The sequence below is a fragment of the Pecten maximus genome, chromosome 10, assembly GCF_902652985.1.
Source record: "Pecten maximus chromosome 10, xPecMax1.1, whole genome shotgun sequence".
NCBI lineage: Eukaryota > Metazoa > Mollusca > Bivalvia > Pectinida > Pectinidae > Pecten > Pecten maximus.
The window spans coordinates 22,440,105-22,463,127 of NC_047024.1; the positions used below are offsets into that span (position 1 = coordinate 22,440,105).

Consider the following 23,023-nt stretch of genomic DNA (forward strand, 5'->3'; position numbering starts at 1 on the left):
GGATCAAGATGACGGACGGGGAGTGCGTAAAGGTAATTGTAAGGTGTCGTCCTATGAACACCCGAGAAAAGGAACTAAAATGTGAGTGTGTTCTCAGCATGGACGGCAAACGTGCCCAATGTACAATAAAAAATCCATCAGATCTAAAGGCACCTCCAAAAGTGTTCACATTTGATGGATCTTATTTCACAGACTCGGTGACGGAAAATATATATGCAGACATAGCCTATCCTTTGGTGGAGGTGAGTATATTTTGACCTAGACTTTTAGTTATTGATTACAGGTGTATAATTGTATACTGATTACACTTCTGGGAAGTTCATCATTCAAAGACAATGAGATAAGAAAATTTTTCTTTGTGAAATAGTCTAACAAGTATGTTCTGTAAGAAAAATCAAATAATTGGAAGTATAAGGAGTATCTTTCTTAGGTTGTAAAAATTGTAGTTTTAATTCACTTCCTGATTCAACTTAGGAGCACCATATAACTGAATAAAGAAGTAGGATGATCGAAAGATCACATTGATCAGCCAGCTCCTGACAGTATTTTTTTAATTTTGTTGTTTTGACCATTAATGTTTTAAAAGACAACACTAATGATTATTTTTGAATAAAAACAGTAATTCTAGCAAAAAAATTCAGTACACAATTTAGGGCCGTTGAGTTTTTTGGAAACTGATTTAAAACATCTATAAATTAAAAGATTTCTTCTTGTCCTTGTGTGATTCAGAAGCCCACTTATAAGATATTTTAGGTTCTGAAAGAGCAGGAGAAAAACATTTAATTTGCATACATTTACGCTGGTAGAGCTAATTAAAAACTTCTTATGGGGTTTATAATTATATATATAATTAGTAAGCTCTTCAGCATGTTTATGCCGAAGAGATTCCTTGTAATCAAAATATTTCTTCTTAAATTATTTCATAAATGTATATATATACCTTTCAGAAAACTAGCAACTGAGTTGGCGATGATTATTAGGATGTAAAATACCATTATTTACTATAAACCTCCAGCTTAAGTGGCCAGACACAACTGGCAATTATGGACAATAGATCTGTTTAAAAACCCTGACCACTGACCAGTGGCTTAAGCTTATATATCTCATGTATTAATGTGACCTACTTATGTGAGCAGTATATAATGCATTCTTGAGAATTAAATAATATATTATATTGTCAGCTGCTTGGGAACTATTTCTTACATCCCAGAAGAATAGACTGAGAAAATGTTTATTCCTTCATTGACAAACTCTGGACGTTAAGTGGAATAGATTTAGTTTTATTACCTGCACATTAAAAGCTAGTACATAATTAAATTTTTTATATCATGCTAACTAATATATAAACTGTTATTTTTGTCCCAAATTGGTTGAAAAACATATTAGGCTGTTGAAAAGATTTGTAGGAAAACTTGAAACAAGCATACCTTGACGGCTTATGTTTTAGGTGAAAACAATTAGCATTTATGTATGTATATATTATGTGTTTAATATTGTTTTCCATCAAATGCAAGTATTTTCCTTTTCCTTTTTTGTGATTTTCTGAGTTTTTATCAATTTATAATATGTTCCATATTATACATGTACAAGAAGTGTATACATGTAATTTGTATTCACATGTTTACAGCCCTGTCTCCCAATACACCTGAGGTTAAAGGTGTATTAACCGATACATACCCTCGCCGAGGCTTTAAAAATATACCCACAGAGCATGAACTTTTTTTTTATTGCTTTAAATTATCAATAGTTTTTATCTTAAAAGTTTTTCCAACATCAATTACACATTTAATGACTCCCTGTTGATTAATGGGTAAATTATTCAATTTCGACTACCCCAGTAAATTTGTTTAGTTAACGATGAAACAGCAAAAAATTTATTCGATAGAAGTAACATTAAGAACATTCTTGAACTTTTATCAAAGTTAAATTAAAATATATTATTTCAAAACTTCTTACCAACAGTTTGGACTAAATTCATTCAGGATTTGCACTATTATATCTAAACCAATTGAAAACGGCACAAAATAATGCAATCAAAGCACAAGCAGTCTTGGATATCAACCCATACAAGCTAGCACACATATTATGAAGATAATTGAATTCTTTTGCACAGGTTTTTTGTTTAATGATCTTGACATGAAAAATAGTTATGGAACTTTCGTAATAGTGTAATAGAGGCGCAAAGGTCTAGTGGTAGGAAGCAAGGCTACGTGACCGAAGGGACGCTAGTTCGAGTCGCAGCTAGGGCGCTGTGTTGTATCCTAAATGTTACAGTCGATCGACTCAGCTGTAAATGAGTATGTGGTAGGGCAGGGCAAGAAGTGTCGTGTATAAGCTGTTAGTGCTGAATTGGCAGCTCAGGTTGTATATGTTCCCCGGGGATTGGTATATAAAACTCCAAATAAAATTATAATAAGCCTTCCCCAAAATATCATTCTAAACTTTTACACTGAGGAAGAGGGCTTATTTGAGAATAGATACAGTATATTGTTTTTCTTTCTTCTGTTGTGAGTTTTGAAATGATTTTACTATTAACTGAAGTTGGTATCTAGATATTCTGGCTGTTTTGTAGGGCGTGACGGAGGGATACAATGGGACAATCTTCGCCTACGGTCAGACAGGATGTGGTAAATCATTTACAATGCAAGGTATCACCAACCCCGCATCCCAACGAGGCATCATTCCGAGGTCAGCACAGCTTCAGTATCTTTTACATTGTTTATTATAGTTGACTTTATTTATAACACAGTTTTTTCCTACATATTCCAGTTAATAACAATTTTTTCATGATAATTATGATAATTTTTCAAAACAATGTTATAAAGCAAAACAATCATGAGCATTGCATTAAATAAGAATTATGAAAAAAAAACTTACCTGCTACATGTATATCATATATCAAGTAATTGTGGTAGATGGATCAATATTCATTTAGTAAGATACAAGTTTTTAATTGTTTCAGGGCTTTTGACCACATTTTCGAGACAGTTTCTGTGGCCGAAGAAACAAAATTTCTCATCCATGCATCATATTTGGAAATCTACAATGAAGAAATTCGAGATTTATTAGGGAAAGATGCCAAAGCAAAAATGGATCTTAAAGAACACCCAGAGAAAGGAGTCTATGTCAGTGGTAGGTTTTACAGCAATATGTAGTAGGGTTTACTTCGTTCTGAGCACTTTTGTGATTTCGGAACCATACACTTATCTGGATAAATATCATGAACCATACACTTATCTGGGTAAGTATCATGAACCATACACTTATCTGGGTAGGTATCATGAACCATACACTTATCTGGGTAAGTATCATGAACCATACACTTATCTGGGTAAGTATCATGAACCAAACACTTATCTGGGTAGGTATCATGAACCAAACACTTATCTGGGTAGGTACCATATGAACCATACACTTATCTGGGTAGGTATCATGAACCATACACTTATCTGGGTAGGTATCATGAACCATACACTTATCTGGGTAGGTACCATGAACCATACACTTATCTGGGTAGGTATCATGAACCATACACTTATCTGGGTAAGTATCATGAACCATACACTTATCTGGGTAGGTACCATGAACCATACATTTATCTGGGTAGGTATCATGAACCATACACTTATCTGGGTAGGTATCATGAACCATACACTTATCTGGGTAGGTATCATGAACCAAACACTTATCTGGGTAGGTATCCTGAACCAAACACTTATCTGGGTAGGTATCATGAACCATACACTTATCTGGGTAGGTATCATGAACCAAACACTTATCTGGGTAGGTACCATGAACCATACACTTATCTGGGTAAGTATCATGAACCATACACTTATCTGGGAAGGTATCATGAACCATACACTTATCTGGGTAGGTACCATATGAACCATACACTTATCTGGGTAGGTACCATATGAACCATATACTTATCTGGGTAGGTACCATGAACCATACACTTATCTGGGTAGGTATCATGAACCATACACTTATCTGGGTAGGTATCATGAACCATACACTTATCTGGGTAGGTACCATGAACCATACACTTATCTGGGTAGGTATCATGAACCATACACTTATCTGGGTAGGTATCATGAACCAAACACTTATCTGGGTAGGTATCATGAACCATACACTTACCTGGGTAAGTATCATTAACCAAACACTTATCTGGGTAGGTTTCATGAACCAAACACTTATCTGGGTAGGTATCATGAACCAAACACTTATCTAGACAGATTTGTTTGAGTTAAATCCTTTGCTGATTGGGTAAGTGTGTTGATTAATTCTCACAACAATTTTTGCTTAATATATAAAACATTTTGATAATCATTTGCAAGGTTGGCTTAACTTATTGGTCTCTTGGATAAGTTGCTGACAATTTTGTCTTACTTTATAGAACACTTTGATATTCACTGAAAATTGTATCTTAATTCATTCTGTAAGACTCCTTCATAATTTACTGGAAATTTCATCATAATCTATGACTTTTTGAAAATTTAATGAAAATTTGATCTTAATTTATTAATTTATTAGACTCTTTGATAAGAAACCGACAATATTGTCCCTCATAATTCACAAACAATTTTTATTTTAAGGACTTTCAATGCACCCAGTACACAATGTCACAGAATGTGAGCGTATAATGGAAAAGGGTTGGAAAAACCGTGCTACAGGTGCCACACTCATGAATGCTGACTCATCTCGCAGCCACAGTATCTTTACTATCAACTTAGAGATGATACAGGAAGATGATGAAGGAGAAGAACATATCCGTGCCGGAAAACTTAACCTTGTCGATCTGGCTGGCAGTGAAAGACAATCCAAAACAGGTACTACATTATATTTCAAATTACTTTGTTACAGTTAGTTTAAATACTTTGAAGCTTTATAAATTCAGTCTTTTTATTTACTGTATTTTGACATGATTATGTATCTTCACCGGTACCATATTTCTTAATGTGAATTGTTTTGATATTCAGGTGCTACTGGAGACCGTCTGAAGGAGGCCACAAAGATCAACTTATCATTGTCTGCCCTGGGAAATGTCATATCTGCACTTGTTGATGCAAAAACCAAACATATCCCGTACAGAGATTCCAAGCTCACACGTCTTCTACAGGACTCTCTTGGAGGTATAGAAATTGTTTTAGTTATTTATAGCCGAGTAGAATGAAACAGACATTTTTAAAAACTGTCAATGTGTAAAATTTTCATGTTTTTGGGATTCCATACTAATTTTGATTAACATCTTTTTGAGAAAGGATAACCTTATTTCATATGCTCTGCTCTCTAGGTAATACAAAGACCCTTATGGTTGCTTGTTTGTCACCGGCTGACAATAACTATGAGGAGACTATAAGCACACTACGTTACGCGAACCGTGCCAAGAACATCCAGAACAAACCCAAGATCAATGAGGACCCTAAAGATGCCCTGCTGAGAGAATACCAGGAAGAGATCACCAAACTCAAAGCTATGTTGATGGGGCAGCTCCCGATCCCTGAGGGAGGCTTCCAAGGTAATTATATGGAGGGTTGATGGGGCAGCTCCTAATCCCTGAGGGAGGCTTCCAAGGTAATTGTATGGAGGGTTGACAGGGCAGCTCCCTATCCCTGAGGGAGGCTTCCAAGGTAATTGTATGGAGGGTTGATGGGGCAGCTCCCGATCCGATCCCTGAGGGAGGCTTCCAAGGTAATTATATGGAGGGTCGATGGGACAGCTCCCTATCCCTGAGGGAGGCTTCCAAGGTAATTATATGGAGGGTTGACAGGGCAGCTCCCTATCCCTGAGGGAGGCTTCCATGGTAATTGTATGGACGGTTGATAGGGCAGCTTCTGATCCCTGAGGGAGGCTTCCAAGGTAATTATATGGAGGGTTGATAGGACACCTCCCGATCCCTGAGGGAGGCTTCCAAGGTAATTATATGGAGGGTTGATAGGACAGCTCCCAATCCCTGAGGGAAGCTTCCAAGGTAATTGTATGGAGGGTGGACAGGACAGCTCCAGATCCCTAAGGGAGGCTTCCAAGGTAATTATATGGAGGGTTGGCGGGGCAGCTCCCGATCCCTGAGGGAGGCTTCCAAGGTAATTATATGGAGGGTTGATAGGACAGCTCCCAATTCCTGAGGGAGGCTTCGAAGGTAATTTTATGGAGGGTTAGTGGGATAAATCCCGATCCCTGAAGGAGGCTTCCAAGGTAATTATATGGAGGGTCGATGGGACAACTCCCTATCCCTGAGGGAGGCTTCCAAGGTAATTATATGGAGGGTTGACGGGGCAGCTCCCTATCCCTGAGGGAGGCTTCCAAGGTAATTGTATGGACGGTTGATGGGGCAGCTCCCGATCCCTGAGGGAGGCTTCCAAGGTAATTATATGGAGGGTTGGTGGGGCAGCTTCTGATCCCTGAGGGAGGCTTCCAAGGTAATTATATGGACGGTTGACAGGACACCTCCCGATCCCTGAGGGAGGCTTCCAAGGTAATTATATGGAGGGTTGGTGGGGCAGCTCCCGATCCCTGAGGGAGGCTTCCAAGGTAATTATATGGAGGGTTGATAGGACAGCTCCCAATCCCTGAGGGAAGCTTCCGAGGTAATTGTATGGAGGGTGGACAGGACAGCTCCAGATCCCTAAGGGAGGCTTCCAAGGTAATTATATGGAGGGTTGGCGGGGCAGCTCCCGATCCCTGAGGGAGGCTTCCAAGGTAATTATATGGAGGGTTGATAGGACAGCTCCCAATTCCTGAGGGAGGCTTCGAAGGTAATTTTATGGAGGGTTAGTGGGATAAATCCCGATCCCTGAAGGAGGCTTCCAAGGTAATTGTATGGAGGGTCAATTGAACAGCTCCCGATCCCTGAGGGAGGCTTCCAAGGTAATTGTATGGAGGGTTGATGGGGCAGTTTCCGATTCCCTGAGGGAGGCTTCCAAGGTAATTGTATGGAGGGTTGATAGGACAGCTCCCGATTCCCTGAGGAGGCTTCCAAGGTAATTGTATGGAGGGTTGGTGGGACAGCTCCCGATCCCTGATGGAGGCTTCCAAGGTAATTATATGGAGGGTTGATAGGACAGCTCCCGATCCCTGAGGGAGGCTTCCAAGGTAATTGTATGGAGGGTTAACAGGACAGCTCCCGATCCCTGAGGGAAGCTTACAAGGTAATTGTATGGAGGGTTGACAGGACACCTCCCGATCCCTGAGGGAGGCTTCGAAGGTAATTTTATGGAGGGTTGGTGGGATAAATCCCGATCCCTGAAGGAGGCGTCCAAGGTAATTGTATGGAGGGTCAATTGAACAGCTCCCGATCCCTGAGGGAGGCTTCCAAGGTAATTACATGGAGGGTTGATGGGGCAGCTCCTAATCCCTGAGGGAGGCTTCCGAGGTAATTGTATGGAGGGTTGATAGGGCAGCTTCCGATCCCTGAGGGAGGCTTCTAAGGTAATTATATGGAGGGTTGGTGGGACAGCTCCCGATCCCTGAGGGAGGCTTCCAAGATAATTATATGGAGGGTTGACGGGACAGCTCCCGATCCCTGAGGGAGGCTTCCAAGGTAATTATATGGAGGGTTGATGGGGCAGCTCCCGATCCCTGAGGGAGGCTTCCAAGGTAATTATATGGAGGGTTGATGGGGCAGCTCCCGATCCCTGAGGGAGGCTTCCAAGGTTATTGTATGGAGGGTTTTAAAGGGAAGCCTCTAAAGTTATTGCTTCACGCAGCTCTCTTCCAAAATATAAAAATCATTTTCTGTATATATTTTAATAGGGACATAATAGCAAAAACATTTGGGAATATATATGCAAATTACTTGTAAATTGATGAGTACTGGTAACCTCATACTTGTCAGACAGATCACAAATTTGATACCAGGCTTATACTTTGTAACTTTGTAAGGTACTGTTACTGTATACCTGGTATTTTTCGGCCCAGGTTATTTTCGCCCTTGATCAACACAAAAGATATTCGCCCCGTTTTAAATTTGCCTTAAACTACTTTTATGGAATGTCTTTTTAGGTCACCTGAGACAAAGTCTCAAGTGACCTATTCTAATCCCCTTTTGTCCGTCGTCGTGCGTCGTCCGTCGTCCGTCGTGCATCTGTAAACAATTTACATTTTCGACTTCTTCTCCAAAACCCACAAACCAAATTCTATGAAATTTGGCAGGAAGCTTCTATGGCTTAAGGTCAACCAAAATTGTAATTTATAAGGTCCCCACCCCCCAGGGGCCTGAGGGGCGGGGCCAAAAAGGGTCAAATTGACTAAAACTTCAAAAATCTTCTTCTCTACTCTCAGATATGCTGGAATCAAACACTCTTCATAGATGGAAGGGTCTTAAGGTGCTTTACCAAAATTGTAAATTTCATGACCCAGGGGTTTCACGTTTGCCCCTGGGGAGGGGCTAAACTTTACTATAGTTTTATATAGGGAAATCACATTTTTGACTTTAATTTATTAGCTCACCTGCCCGAAGGGCAAGTGAGCTTATGCCATGGTGCGGCGTCCGTCGTCCGTCCATCCGTCTGTCCGGCCGTCCGGCCGTCCGGCGTCAACTTTTTCATTTAAACAACTTCTTCTCAATAACCAAGAGGCCCAGGAACTTCATATTGGGCCTGTAGCATACTGGGGTGAAGGGCTACCAAGTTTGGTCAAATAATTGACCTTGACCTTCATTCAAGGTCACATGGGTCAAATAGGCTATAATCTTCAAACGACTTCTTCTCAATAACCAAGAGGTCCAGGGACTTGATATTGGGTCTGTAGCATGCTGGGATGAAGGGCTACTAAGTTTGTTAAAATAAATGACTGTGACCTTCATTCAAGGTCACATGGGTCAAATAGGCTATAATCTTCAAACGACTTCTTCTCAATAACCAAGAGGCCAAGGGACTTGATATTGAGCCTGTAGCTTGCTGGGGTGAAGGACTACCAAGTTTGTTCAAATAAATTACCTTGACCATCATTCAAGGTCACACTGGTCAAATAGGCTATAATCTTCAAACGACTTCTTCTCAATAACCAAGAGGCCCAGGAACTTGATATTGGGCCTGTAGCATGCTTGGGTGAAGGGCTACAAAGTTTGTTCAAATAAATGACCTTGACCTTCATTCAAGGTCACATGGGTCAAATAGGCTATAATCTTCAAACGACTTCTTCTCAATAACCAAGAGGCCCAGGGACTTGATATTTGGCCTGTAGCATGCTGGGGTGAAGGGCTACCAAGTTTGGTCAAATAATTGACCTTGACCTTCATTCAAGGTCACATGGGTCAAATAGGCTATAATCTTCAAACGACTTCTTCTCAATATCCAAGAGGTCCAGGGACTTGATATTGGGTCTGTAGCATGCTGGGATGAAGGGCTACTAAGTTTGTTAAAATAAATGACTGTGACCTTCATTCAAGGTCACATGGGTCAAATAGGCTATAATCTTCAAACGACTTCTTCACAATAACCAAGAGGCCAAGGGACTTGATATTGAGCCTGTAGCTTGCTGGGGTGAAGGACTACCAAGTTTGTTCAAATAAATTACCTTGACCTTCATTCAAGGTCACACTGGTCAAATAGGCTATAATCTTCAAACGACTTCTTCTCAATAACCAAGAGGCCCAGGAACTTGATATTGGGCCTGTAGCATGCTTGGGTGAAGGGCTACAAAGTTTGTTCAAATAAATGACCTTGACCTTCATTCAAGGTCACATGGGTCAAATAGGCTATAATCTTCAAACGACTTCTTCTCAATAACCAAGAGGCCCAGGGACTTGATATTTGGCCTGTAGCATGCTGGGGTGAAGGTCTACAAAGTTTGTTCAAATAAATGACCTTGACCTTCATTCAAGGTCATATGAGTCAAATAGGCTATAATCTTCAAACGACTTCTTCTCAATAACCAAGAGGCCCAGGGACTTGATATTGGGCCTGTAGCATGCTGGGGTGAGGGGCTACAAAGTTTGTTCAAATAAATGACCTTGACCTTCATTCAAGGTCACATTTGTCAAATAGGCTATAATCTTCAAACGACTTCTTCTCAATAACCAAGAGGCCCAGGGACTTGATATTGGGCCTGTAGCATGCTGGGGTGAAAGGCTACTAAGTTTGTTCAAATAAATGACCTTGACCTTCATTAAAGGTCACATGGGTCAAATAGGCTATAATCTTCAAACGACTTCTTCTCAATAACCAAGAGGCCCAGGGACTTGATATTGGACCTGTAGCATGTTGGAGTGAAGGGCTACAAAGTTTGTTCAAATAAATGACGTTGATATTCATTCAAGGTCACATGGGTCAGATAGGCTATAATCTTCAAACGACTTCTTCTCAATAACCAAGAGACCCAGGGACTTGATATTGGGCCTGTAGCATGCTGGGGTGAAGGGCAACAAAGTTTGTTCAAATAAATGACCTTGACCTTCATTCCAGGTCGAATGGGTCAAATAGGCTATAGTCTTCAAACAACTTCTTCTCAATAACCAAGAGGCCAAGGGACTTGATATTGGGCCTGTAGCATGCTACGGTAAAGGGCTACCAAGTTTGTTCAAATGAATTGCCTTGACCTTCACTGAAGGTCATATTGGTCAAATAGGCTATATTCTTCAAATGACTTCTTCTTAATAACCAAGAGGCCCAGGGACTTGATATTGGGCCTGTAGCATGCTGGGTTGAAGGGCTACAAAGTTTGTTCAAATGAATGACTCTTGACCTACATTTAAGGTCACAGGGGTGAAATCGGCTTAAATCTGTAAACAATAATTTTGCGATAGCCAAGAGCCTCCTAGACCAGATATTAGGCCAATAAAATGCTGGAATGAAGGACTAGAAAATTTATTAATATGAATAAACCTAGCTAGCTTACTATGATAATCAGCATAGTATCTGTAGAAATGACCTCAATCAACTTCAAAGTTGCTGTAGAGCCAGGTGAGCGATACAGGCCCATTGGGCCTCTTGTTTTATTTCTATTGGAATTCATTCTTATTAGCTCACCTGCCCGAAGGGCAAGTGAGCTTATGCCGTGGTGCGGCGTCCGCCGTCCGTCCGTCCGTCCGGCCGTCCGGCGTCAACTTTTTCATTCAAACAACTTCTTCTCAATAACCAAAAGGCCAAGGGACTTGATATTGGGTATGTAGCATGCTGGGGGGAAGGGCTACAAAGTTTGTTCAAATAAATGACCTTGGCCTTCATTCAAGGTCACATGGGTCAAATAGGCTATAATCTTCAAACGACTTCTTCTCAATAACCAAGAGGCCCAGGGACTTGATATTGGGCCTGTAGCATGCTGGGGTGATGGGCTTCAAAGTTTGTTCAAATAAATGACCTTGGCCTTCATTCAAGGTCACATGGGTCAAATAGGCTATAATCTTCAAGCGACCTCTTCTCAATAACCAAGAGGCCAAGGGACTTGATATTGGGGCTGTAGCATGCTGGGGTGAAGGGCTACAAAGTTTGTTCAAATAAATGACCTTGACCTTCATTCAAGGTCACATGGGTCAAATAGGCTATAATCTTCTAACGACTTCTTCTCAATTACTAAGAGGCCCAGGGACTTGATATTGGGCCTGTAGCATGCTGGGGTGAAGGGCTACAAAGTTTGTTCAAATAAATGACCTTGACCTTCATTCAATGTCACATGGGTCAAATAGGCTATAATCTTCAAACGACTTCTTCTCAATAACCATGAGGCCCAGGGACTTGATATTGAGCCTGTAGCATGCTGGGGTGAAGGGCTACAAAGTTTGTTCAAATAAATGACGTTGACCTTCATTCAAGGTCACATGGGTCAAATAGGCTATAATCTTCAAACGACTTCTTCTCAATAACCAAGAGGCCCAGGGACTTGATATTGTGCCTGCAGCATGCTGGAGTGAAGGGCTACAAAGTTTGTTCAAATAAATGACCTTGGCCTTCATTCAAGGTCACATGGGTCAAATAGGCTATAATCTTCAAACGACTTCTTCTCAATAACCAAGAGGCCCAGGGACTTGATATTGTGCCTGTAGCATGCTTGGGTGATGGGCTACAAAGTTTGTTCAAATAAATGACGTTGACCTTCATTCAAGGTCACATGGGTCAAATAGGCTATAATCTTCAAGTGACTTCTTCTCAATAACCAAGAGGCCAAGGGACTTGATATTGGGCCTGTAGCATGCTTGGGTGAAGTGCTACAAAGTTTGTTCAAATAAATGACCTTGACCTTCATTCAAGGTCACATGGGTCAAATAGGCTATAATCTTCAAACGACTTCTTCTCAATAACCAAGAGGCCCAGGGACTTGATATTGGGCCTGTAGCATGCTGGGGTGAAGGGCTACCAAGTTTGTTCAAATAAATGACCTTGACCTTCATTCAAGGTCGCATGGGTCAAATAGTCTATAATCTTCAAACGACTTCTTCTCAATAACCAAGAGGCCCAGGGACTTGGTATTTGGTCTGTAGCATGCTGGGGTGAAGGGCTACAAAGTTTGTTCAAATAAATGACCTTGACCTTCATTCAAGGTCACATGGGTCAAATAGGCTATAATCTTCAAAGAACTTCTTCTCAATAACCAAGAGGCCCAGGGACTTGATATTGGGCCTGTAGCATGCTGGGGTGAAGGGCTACAAAGTTTATTCAAATAAATGACCTTGACCTTCATTCAAGGTCACATGGGTCAAATAGGCTATAATCTTCTAACGACTTCTTCTCAATTACTAAGAGGCCCAGGGACTTGATATTGGGCCTGTAGCATGCTGGGGTGAAGGGCTACAAAGTTTGTTCAAATAAATGACGTTGACCTTCATTCAATGTCACATGGGTCAAATAGGCTATAATCTTCAAACGACTTTTTCTCAATAACCATGAGGCCCAGGGACTTGATATTGAGCCTGTAGCATGCTGGGGTGAAGGGCTACAAAGTTTGTTCAAATAAATGACGTTGACCTTCATTCAAGGTCACATGGGTCAAATAGGCTATAATCTTCAAACGACTTCTTCTCAATAACCAAGAGGCCCAGGGACTTGATATTGTGCCTGCAGCATGCTGGAGTGAAGGGCTACAAAGTTTGTTCAAATAAATGACCTTGGCCTTCATTCAAGGTCACATGGGTCAAATAGGCTATAATCTTCAAACGACTTCTTCTCAATTACTAAGAGGCCCAGGGACTTGATATTGGGCCTGTAGCATGCTCGGGTGAAGGGCTACAAAGTTTGTTCAAATAAATGACGTTGACCTTCATTAAAGGTCACAGGGGTGAAATCGGCTTAAATCTGTAAACAATAATTTTGCGATAGCCAAGAGCCTGCAAGACCTAATATTAGGCCAATAGAATGCTGCAATGTAGGACTAGAAAATCTTTTAATACGAATAAATCTAGCTTACTCTGATATTTTAATAAAGAGGTAATCAACATAGTAGAGCCAGGTGAGCGATACAGGCCCATTGGGCCTCTTGTTTTGTAAACATTGTCAGCATGGGATGACAGTTTGATGGCATGCACATGTTGGCCCTGACTGACCCCCAGGGGCTGATGGGCGGGGCTAAAAAGAGCCAAATTGACTGAAATTTCACAAATCTTCTTCTCTACTCTCAGATATGATAGAATCAAATACACTTCATAGATGGCTGGGTTTGAAGGTTCTTTACCAAAATTGTGAATTTCATGACCCTGAGGTCTCAAGTTTTTTGCCCCTGGGGCGGGGCTAAACTTTACTATAGTTTATATAGGGAAATAACATTTTTGACTTTTATTTGTTTTATTTCTATTGGAATTAATTCTAATTTTGTAACCATTGTCAGCATGGGATGACAGTTTGATGGCATGCACATGTTGGCCCTGGCTGACCCCCAGAGGCTGATGGGTGGGGCAAAAAGGGCCAAATTGACTGAAATTTCAAAAATCTTCTTCTCTACTATCAGATATGATAGAATCGAATACACTTCATAGATGGAAGGGTCTGAAGGTGCTTTACCAAAATTGTGAATTTCATGACCCTGGGGTCTCAAGTTAGCCCCTGGGGTAGGGGCTAAACTTTACTATAGTTTATATAGGGAAATAACATTTTTGACTTTTATTTGTTTTATTTGTTTTGGAATTCGTTCTAATTTTATAAACATTGTCAGCATGGGATGACAGTTTGATTGCATGCACATGTTGGCCCTGACTGACCCCCCGGGGCTGATGGACGGGGCTAAAAAGGGTCAAATTGACTGAAATTTCAAAAATCTTCATCTCAAGACTGAAATAAGGTGGAATCAAATACTCTTTATAGTATGAAGGCTCTTATGGTGCTTTATTGAAATTTTAAATTTCATGACCCTGGGGTCACAAGTTTGCCCCTGGGGAGGGGGTAAATTTTACTATAGTTTATATAGGGAAATCACATTTTTGACTGATTTGTTTTGATTTCTATTGGAATTCATTCTGGTTAACATTTTCAGCATGGAATGAAAGTTTGATAATATGCATATGTTGGCCCTGACTGACCTCTAGGGGCTGATAGGGGGGGGGGGGGGGGGCAAAAAGGGTCAATTAAATAAACTGAAATATTTCAAATCTCAGGTGACCGTTAAGGCCCATGGGCCTCTTGTTCTCGTTTACAATCGGAAAATTCCGTTCGAAATTCTCTATACAGTTGCACTCGGAACACTCGGGAGTTATCGAGTTCCCCTATTTTCTTTTCTTTGTATATATATCCCGCTGAGGTGTGAAATGCAATCAGGTTTGAAATATACAACTTTTACTTGTGTTCAGATTTACTTTTAGCCCCTATTGATTCAAATAGTATCAGGTATGCGTGGGCGATTTTAAGCAAACACGATGAAAGGTAAGTTCACCATGCCGTGACTAATTACTGACCAGTGTTTTCTCTTGCACACTTGTGCATCGATGGAAGCCACAAGCGACAGGGAACTCAGCCTTCACAATGACAAGAATTTGATGCTATTTTGTGTGCATCATTTTTAAAGTTTTAAAGTTACTTAGTATTTATAGTTTTTTAAATCAAATATACTAAACCTAGTACGCTATCTTAGCCCATTTTCTCGATTTAACTTAACGTGATGTTCCAAATTAACTAGACCTAGATTTAGATCTAGATTTTGTTTCACATGCATAGATTGGAATAAAACAGTGAATTACTTTATAAATTTAGTGTAAATATATAACACGTGTTGCTTGTTATGGTATAGAATAAAACTCACTTGAAAAGCACAGGGGTATATTTGTGATCCGACTACACTTGGCCCATGTACTATATGGTTTATAAACCCTTCAATTCAGCTTGAAATTTTCGCCATCATCTTAAATTCGCCCTATCATCAAAGGGCGAAAATGGCGAAAATTAAACGGGGGCGAAAATTACCAGGTATACAGTAATGTAAAAGTTATGGATTGGTTGTATTTTATCCAATATTTGTAGGTGGCGCTGCTCCAGTGGCAGTCAAGGCAGGACAGGCGTCCACAAGTAACACGGACCAGGTACGACAGGAACTGGAGGAGGAAAAAGAAAGCATTCGACTAGTAAGTACTTTGTCAACAAAGAACTAGTAGTCAGTCATTGCATCAAAATAAAATTGTACATATGTATACTTTAAAAGTTTTAACTTTTCAAAAGTTTTTTTTTAGTGTTTTGATATATGATATAAATAAAACAGAATATGGACCATAGTTTTATACTTTCTCTCTGTTCGTGCCTTTGCCACAACCTCTGGAGGGTGGATACAAATTGGTTCTGTAGATGAAAGTAGGGCTGCTTAAATTTCCACTTTAATGAACAAGGTGAACAAAATGATATTTGTTTTAAATTCAAAATCAAAATTGTTTTGGTTTTATTTTTTCATTTTTTTTTTTTATTTATTTTGATTCACTTTATTCAGCCAAATGTGAAATTTTGCCTTCATTGGTCTTTAAGCTTTACCAGGACAAATTGTCAATGAAGTATGGGCCGACGCTTTGGTAGCACTTTCTATAGTTATCTGTTTCGATTTTACCTCCCTTTTTAACTTTAAATACATGACATTGTATTCCAACAATGTTTCTCATGACTAAAAAAATACACTTCTAAATAAGTACAAATATGTATACATGTATATCTGTTTTAGGAATATGATGCAAAGATGCAGGAAATGAAGGAGGAATTTGAAAAGGAGAAAGTTAGCAAAGCCAAGGCAGAACAAAATCTTGTCAAACTACGGGAATACTACGACAGTAAACTCTCCTCTGTCGACGGGCAGCTGAAGGGCTTGCCACCTACTGCAGCAGGTTGGTTACTATGGTAACAAATTAACATAATACCCTAGATAGTCCAACAAAATCGTTTGTTCGTTATCAGCTAGATATTGACTATCAAACCTTGATACTCCACATTAAAATGTTTAGATTTCTCAACTGATGTTTCATCTGGTTATAATTAATTTCATTTGAAATATATATAGATGTTAGAGTTATATTAATTTTTTCTGGATCTGCTAAAATCTTAAATGATTTCATAAACCAATAATCCAGTATTTATTTGATATATATTAGTATACATTTATGTGAGACACAACACAATATGTTGTAAGTAAATTAAAGATATTGCCAATCCTTATTTTTTCTTTTTACTTCATAAATATGAATTGAGAAAAGAGCTATATCTTATATTATTTGAATGGAAGGAACTTGTAATGAAATAATTTGGTACTGTAATGTCATCTTTCAAAGATCTTTAGATTGTATTTAGAAGGAAAACATTTCTCTGGGAAATTCAAACACTAAATCGTGGCAGTATTTATGTTGATGGTTTTTAAAAAATAAATAGAAAATAATTTTCAATATAACCAATAGTTGCATGTACTGTTGATAGTTCAGAGCCAGATATAACACTTTAGTTGTGTTTTTGGTAGACTTAGAAACATGACAGTTGTGTTAATGATTTTTTTTTACTAATCAATTTATTTTTCAGTTATATGAACAGTTTTACTTGCTAAATCATATTTTATCTTTAATATCTTTGTTCTTCAACACCACAAAATATTTATTAGATATTTTGTTAGATTTACTTATTCATTTTTTAGAAGTAGTTTTTTTTCATATAAAATTATATTCATAAAATCATGTTTTTTTCACAAAATTTCAATAGCCTTTAAACATTTAACAGCATGCTTTACTAAAGTTATAGCAAAGGCTAGTTTAAAGTAGATTTATAATAAAAATCACATGTAATTTGGATTATTTAATTACCAAATATGACACATCAAATAGTGCACACACACTGTTAAACGTTGCGTAACTTTTTGTTGTGTGTTGTTTAGTGAATGGGTTTATTAGACGCTTGATGGTTTTGATTTAGATGTTTTGGTTATTGGTTTGACTGATTGGTGCAAGAAAAAGTAACTTCAGTTTTAAATGTTTCAGTAAATTATGCATGGCTACTTTTTACCATAATATTGATATATTTAGCAGTAATTTTGTAATGAACTGTGTCAATAATTTCTCATTATTCACTGCATGAGCACAACCATATCATAGAATTCATGAAATTTAAACTGATTCAGTTATATGATAATGAAATTGTGTACAATAAATTTGTATTGCTTTCTAGGTTAAAAAAAATCTTTCAAAACGATAATTATGGAAAATTTACGTGAATTTGAATATTAAAATGAATATGGTTTTGCTTATGTACTTGATACATCTTGCTGTCATTATAACCATCATCTGTAGGTAGATTTTGAAATGTATGCAAATTAAGTCACATAACCCAGTCTGAGTCAAAGGGTTGCTTTATATAGAAACCTAACACATACTGCCAAATTAAAGGTCACAAAGTTGAACAGAGAAAAATTGTGTTTACTGCAATTTTAGAAAGAAGAGAAATTTGACCATCAGTCTGTACAAATTTAAAAGTTTTTGAATTCATCAATTCGTCTTGATTATTGAAATACCTTTACATATATTACTGAACCAAAGAAGTCATATCCATCTTAAATATCAATGATGATCAATCTAGATTCTTTATTTTCTTAAATGGATTTAATATTCAATAAAATCTAGATATTAAATTTCCATAGAGAATTCCCAAAACATTCCTAAAAAATCAGTATGTGTTAGGTTCATCTATCAGTTACCTGTCAATCATGCAACTGGTGTCAACTGATTGGCCAGTCTGCCTGTCAATCAAATGTAGACGGGTTATATGCCATGGTTTTTTGGTCTGATGATTTTGTCCTGTGTTGGTGATGTGTAGTCCTGGGGGAGATAGAGTGGAACAAGGAGGAGGGAGGCGGAGTCAAGGGAGGAGCTAGTGAGTGCCAATCATCCATTTCACCCTATCCAAGACCACCTACCTGCATTGCATGTGTTTGTTGCTATGGGTTCAAACAAGTATTAACCTAACAAGTGTTTGGATTGAATGATTATTAAGTAAGACAAGGTATGATCAGATAACTACTAATTGGGCCTAAGTTATCAGATTGATCTTTTTCAGAGTGACTTTGTTTCACTCTTGGGTTAGACCATCCTGTCTGATTATAAAATTTCATAATGTTGAAGGATTTTTTTTGCAATAAATTACAAAAGTTTCGGACTTATAAATATGAGACTCATCAGTCCCGAAATATTGAAAGTAATGTGGGGGGGGGGGGGGGGGGGGGGGGGGGGGGGGGGGGATTATTTGTCTCAAGTAAAATGGACCAATAGCTGTACTTATCATACCTAGTCCTTCACTTGGTATCTGCACAAATCATTTATAAATCATTTTGAGAATATTCTGAAATATATTGAATTGATAAATTTCACATACATGTACATGTATATAAAATCAGGTTCTAATTATCCTCAAGTTAAGTATACATACAGTTCAATTAAATTTATTTTTTCCCTATCCAATTTTTTCTGCATCAATATTATTTTTGATGTAGATTAAAAAAATCAAGCAATCTCAAAAATGATTGAAAAGTTTTGTGCAGGTTAGCCCTCATTGTGTGAATCTGTGCACTGTTTGCATGTATTGTGCTCTCACCATGGTATGTCAAGCTTTTATGTAACTCTGTTTTTGTGATAAACACACTACACATTTTTTGTCTTTAGTTGTAAAGATCTCTTGTTTCTAATCTTAAAAGCATCTTATGTAGGAACAAATAACAAAAATATAAATTATGTTGATTATCATTTAATTTTAGTCAGAAAATACTAAATATTTTTAGGTGAATACTTCTTGAGGACTTAACTTTATAGCTAAACATAAGGTAGATTTCATTAATCATTCTCAGAATTTTTCCATATGAATCTTGTCATATTTATTAGAATGTGTTACATCTGAATTGATTTTTTCCTCTTAGATTTAGTTGAAGCAAGAACCAAGATGTTCCGTAAACATGGATGTATTTTGAAATGGTTACATAAGAATTTTTATTTATTGTCTCTATGTCAAAAGTGTTTTTCTCTCCAAGTCTGTAATACATGACAATTGAGTCTTCACTGCTATGACTGCAAATGCACCTGGGCACACTTAAAAAACACACTGATTGGATTCAATCACAAAAACAGATTCTTATAATGTGTCTGTAAGAAAGGTTATCATCAATCAAACTTATTTCAATACCTCTACTAGGGATAAAACCCCAGGACTCCTCTACATATTGAGCTAAAAAGAAAATCTGGGAGACTCCCAAGCAGAGTCAGTGGAAACAGCTAGTATCTAAATGGATTAAATAACAAAATATTAAAAGTGAAATTTATGATTTACCTAGAAAGTGGTTTTGATTTGTGTGATAATGAATATCTGTACTGTGATTGGACTCTTCAGTGTGTAGTACTTTGTAATACTGTATATCTTTCACTATTCTGTTCCCTGTTCCATGTCTGTCAGAGCTTTACCTGAATAAGAACACAATCGAATTTACCAAACTCTCCTATAAATGTATTATTTCTGAGCTAATCTCTGGCTCACACTATCCTTTAATTATAGAATTTATGATGTGAAAGAACTATTAATGAAAGGCTTTGGCAATGTGACAGGGAGTATCACATTTGTATAAAGTTTGGTGACACCAAGTTTTATAAACAGGATGAAATAATCAGATACCTGTATGTATTTGTTGGATTTTTTACACAAATGGAGTACAGTTTATTCATTTATTGAAAGAAAAACTTGAAACAGGATGTCGCAATAAAACGTTTTATGCATTGTACAAACTATTGCCGCTAGATCAATAATAAAATATTTCTTCAAAGCAGGTCTGTAAAAACAGACCCTCAATACAACTTCAAGGATAGTTACAGGTACTGTATTTATCTGTGATAAGCCCATGTCAAGTAAAAAGTCCACCCATATCAATTGCTGTTTGTTAAGTTTATGCTACTAAAAAAAAAAAAAAAAAAAACATTATGCTTTAATAAATCTTAATTGACTTTGAATCCAAGGTTATTTGCTGGTCCTTTTACTTATTACATGATAAATACGGTATACATGTAATAATTTCCATGGTTTTCTAATGTTTAATTTTCCATTGTTTGATTACTAGTAATATTATCATATAAAAAAAATTGTATTTCAATATATTAGCAGACTAGATTTAAGCTACAAATGCATGTATTTCTGAAATTTTCCAAATATTGTGACTTCAATGAAGAGATTACCTGGATCAGAATCCACTGTACTCTACTTAAAAACAATATATGATACATACTCGGAAAGTATACAGCACTGTGAGGGGTACTGGACTGGCACAAAAGATATATGCTGGAAAAATATACTAGTTAAGTTAGTGTGTAATACTTTATTATTTGATAACCACAACAAAATGATGGTTCAATACTGCTTCATAAGTGTGTCTTAGCACTCAGTAAACTTTGAAAATCTCCACTGAAGATTGATTTAACTTGTACAGTGTTGAATTTTGCTTCAAATCTGCTATTTCTCAACAGAAGAATTTCATACAAAGCTGAATTAATGTGCAGTAACGATTTGTGATAATGTGTTATGTATGTCTATGACTCATGACCTTTGTATCTGCTAACAATCTTATATTGCCAATTTTTACCTTTTTATTTTACATTTGTATTTTATACTCTAAGTGAAATGTAGCTCACACTTTCCATATGATTTGATACATTAGTTTCATTATCATTTCAATTATTTGATTTAGAATAAATATGTAATGTGAAGAAAGGATCAAAGCAATTCCAAGTGTAAGGTTCTTTTCAGCAGTCAACATTCCATGAATTTGACGCCAGAGTTTCTCATCAAACTTGTGGCAATGTATAAAACTCATTCAGAATTTTTATTCAAGCTCGAATACACAAACATGATTCCTGGTATCCTGCTTTCCTGATAGCTGCCTATTGTATATGTCTTTGTTGGTTGAATTTGTTGTTAATTAAAATATAACCAAGCTTGAAAGATTGGCATCTGTAGATGCTCTGGCTTGCATTAAGTTCTAATTTTAAAATTATGTCAAACAAAAAGTAGAGAAATCATTTTCTTTAAACCAATTCATATCTAGTCTTAATATAGCTATGTCACTTCAAACTTCAAAATGATTTTAGATTATAAAAGTAAAAAAAAAAATGAATACTGATAATGTTTTCAATAAATTATTTACAATATGTTGAACCAAATTGTAACAATTTCTAATTTTTCGCATTCAAGATTTAGGAAAAAGCTATTGTTTATCATAGTTGCCCTTAAGACATCTTCTTTTTTTTCCCAATTGCACTGTTGATAAGGTGTTTCTCTCCATGTTCAGTACTAAAAATCAATGAGGAAGGCAATGAGGAAGAGTGGCAAGAGGCCACAGTGGGGGGCAAACAGTCCCAGGGGTCCGCGGGTAAGTGCGAGTGTAACCTTTGACCTCTCACCAGAGTCGGCCATCTTTTGTGTGATCTGCTGCGTCCACACATATACTGAGTGATGCTCACTGACCTTTCAAGCACTCTCTGGCAATCCGCTGAAAATTTTCTGCGGCTTTGCTTTCATCGATTTCTGCTTCTTGAGATTGTCTTTTTCTGAAATTGCTGTTTCTTGTCAAATTTTCCCGTTTAAGATTTTGAGTGCTGGCATTTGGCGCCACTAAAATTTTTGCTCTTGACAGGTGATTTGATTTCATGTTTTTGATGACTAAATTTTGAGGACTGCTACCTCGGCTACCAAGGAATATGAAATTAATGAAGGAAGCTAGAGCACTATATAAGCAATAATCAGTCATGATCAATTTGCCTTAGGCTGGATTATATAATTTCAATATTCAAAACTTTTTTCGTAATTTTCATGAAAGACAAGAAATTCTGTCTGGTGTATGAAAGTAGCAAAAGTATCCTCCAGCAAAAAAGTTTTGTGCAAATATGGTTGGTCGATTTTAATTACATCATGTAAAATGAATGAAGTTAGCAAGACACAATTTCAAATACACAATGAAAAACAAAACATATACCACAGCAGTATTTTGTTTCTTATGTTCAAACTTCACAGTGGAAAAGCATATGATATTAGATATTCTTACTAAAATTTCAAAATTTGACTTGTAAAAAATGCATTTATGAAACAAGCTATATCACAGTTTTTGAAGTGAGTTATTAAAATAATTTTAATGTTAGGTATAAAAATTGAATCTTTGGGATTTTGTCAAGGTTGGTGATGAATTTCCTTTAATCTATTGCATCCTGTGCTTTCCTTTCATCAGCACTCTTGTAGGTTTACTGTTCCTGTCAACACAAATGTTTTACCTTATCGAGTGGGTGTCCTTGTGGAAGTTCTTTTTCTGATATATATTTAACTAATTCCTTCTTAAACAACAAATAACTGATTAAAAGATATTGGCTCAGTGATATTCAAAAATTAGAAAGATGTTTTGAAACATTGTAACTTTTTATTATGAAAATATTTTCATATACAAAGGATCCGCATATCATCAATTTCTCTGTTTACTAGATATTTCATAGGTAATTAAAGCTGTAGAAATTATTTTTAGAATATACAGTAGTTGTCATTAGCAGTGTCTTAATTACAAACTTGATATCAAAATATACATTGAAGATATTAATTGCTAAAATTTGAAGATATCTATAATTCAAAGTTAG

At 37.3% G+C, this 23,023-nt stretch overlaps 1 protein-coding gene across 7 annotated transcripts in view; it reads left to right on the forward strand.

Annotated features, from left to right (window-relative positions):
• The window catches only part of LOC117336237 (osmotic avoidance abnormal protein 3-like), a 47,617-nt gene that overhangs the window by 1,731 nt on the left and 22,863 nt on the right, over positions 1-23,023 (forward strand). For 3 of the 7 annotated variants that reach the window (XM_033896708.1, XM_033896709.1, XM_033896710.1), the window contains exons 2-11: positions 2-242; positions 2,573-2,688; positions 2,963-3,132; positions 4,602-4,835; positions 4,986-5,138; positions 5,300-5,524; positions 15,384-15,484; positions 16,066-16,225; positions 18,192-18,248; positions 21,694-21,774. In XM_033896708.1, the coding sequence (XP_033752599.1) occupies positions 9-242; positions 2,573-2,688; positions 2,963-3,132; positions 4,602-4,835; positions 4,986-5,138; positions 5,300-5,524; positions 15,384-15,484; positions 16,066-16,225; positions 18,192-18,248; positions 21,694-21,774 (1,531 nt within the window). In that variant the 5' untranslated portion in view covers positions 2-8. The remainder of the gene's footprint in view (position 1; positions 243-2,572; positions 2,689-2,962; positions 3,133-4,601; positions 4,836-4,985; positions 5,139-5,299; positions 5,525-15,383; positions 15,485-16,065; positions 16,226-18,191; positions 18,249-21,693; positions 21,775-23,023) is intronic. The other 4 variants (XM_033896713.1, XM_033896714.1, XM_033896712.1 and 1 more) reach the window with 3 other exon arrangements.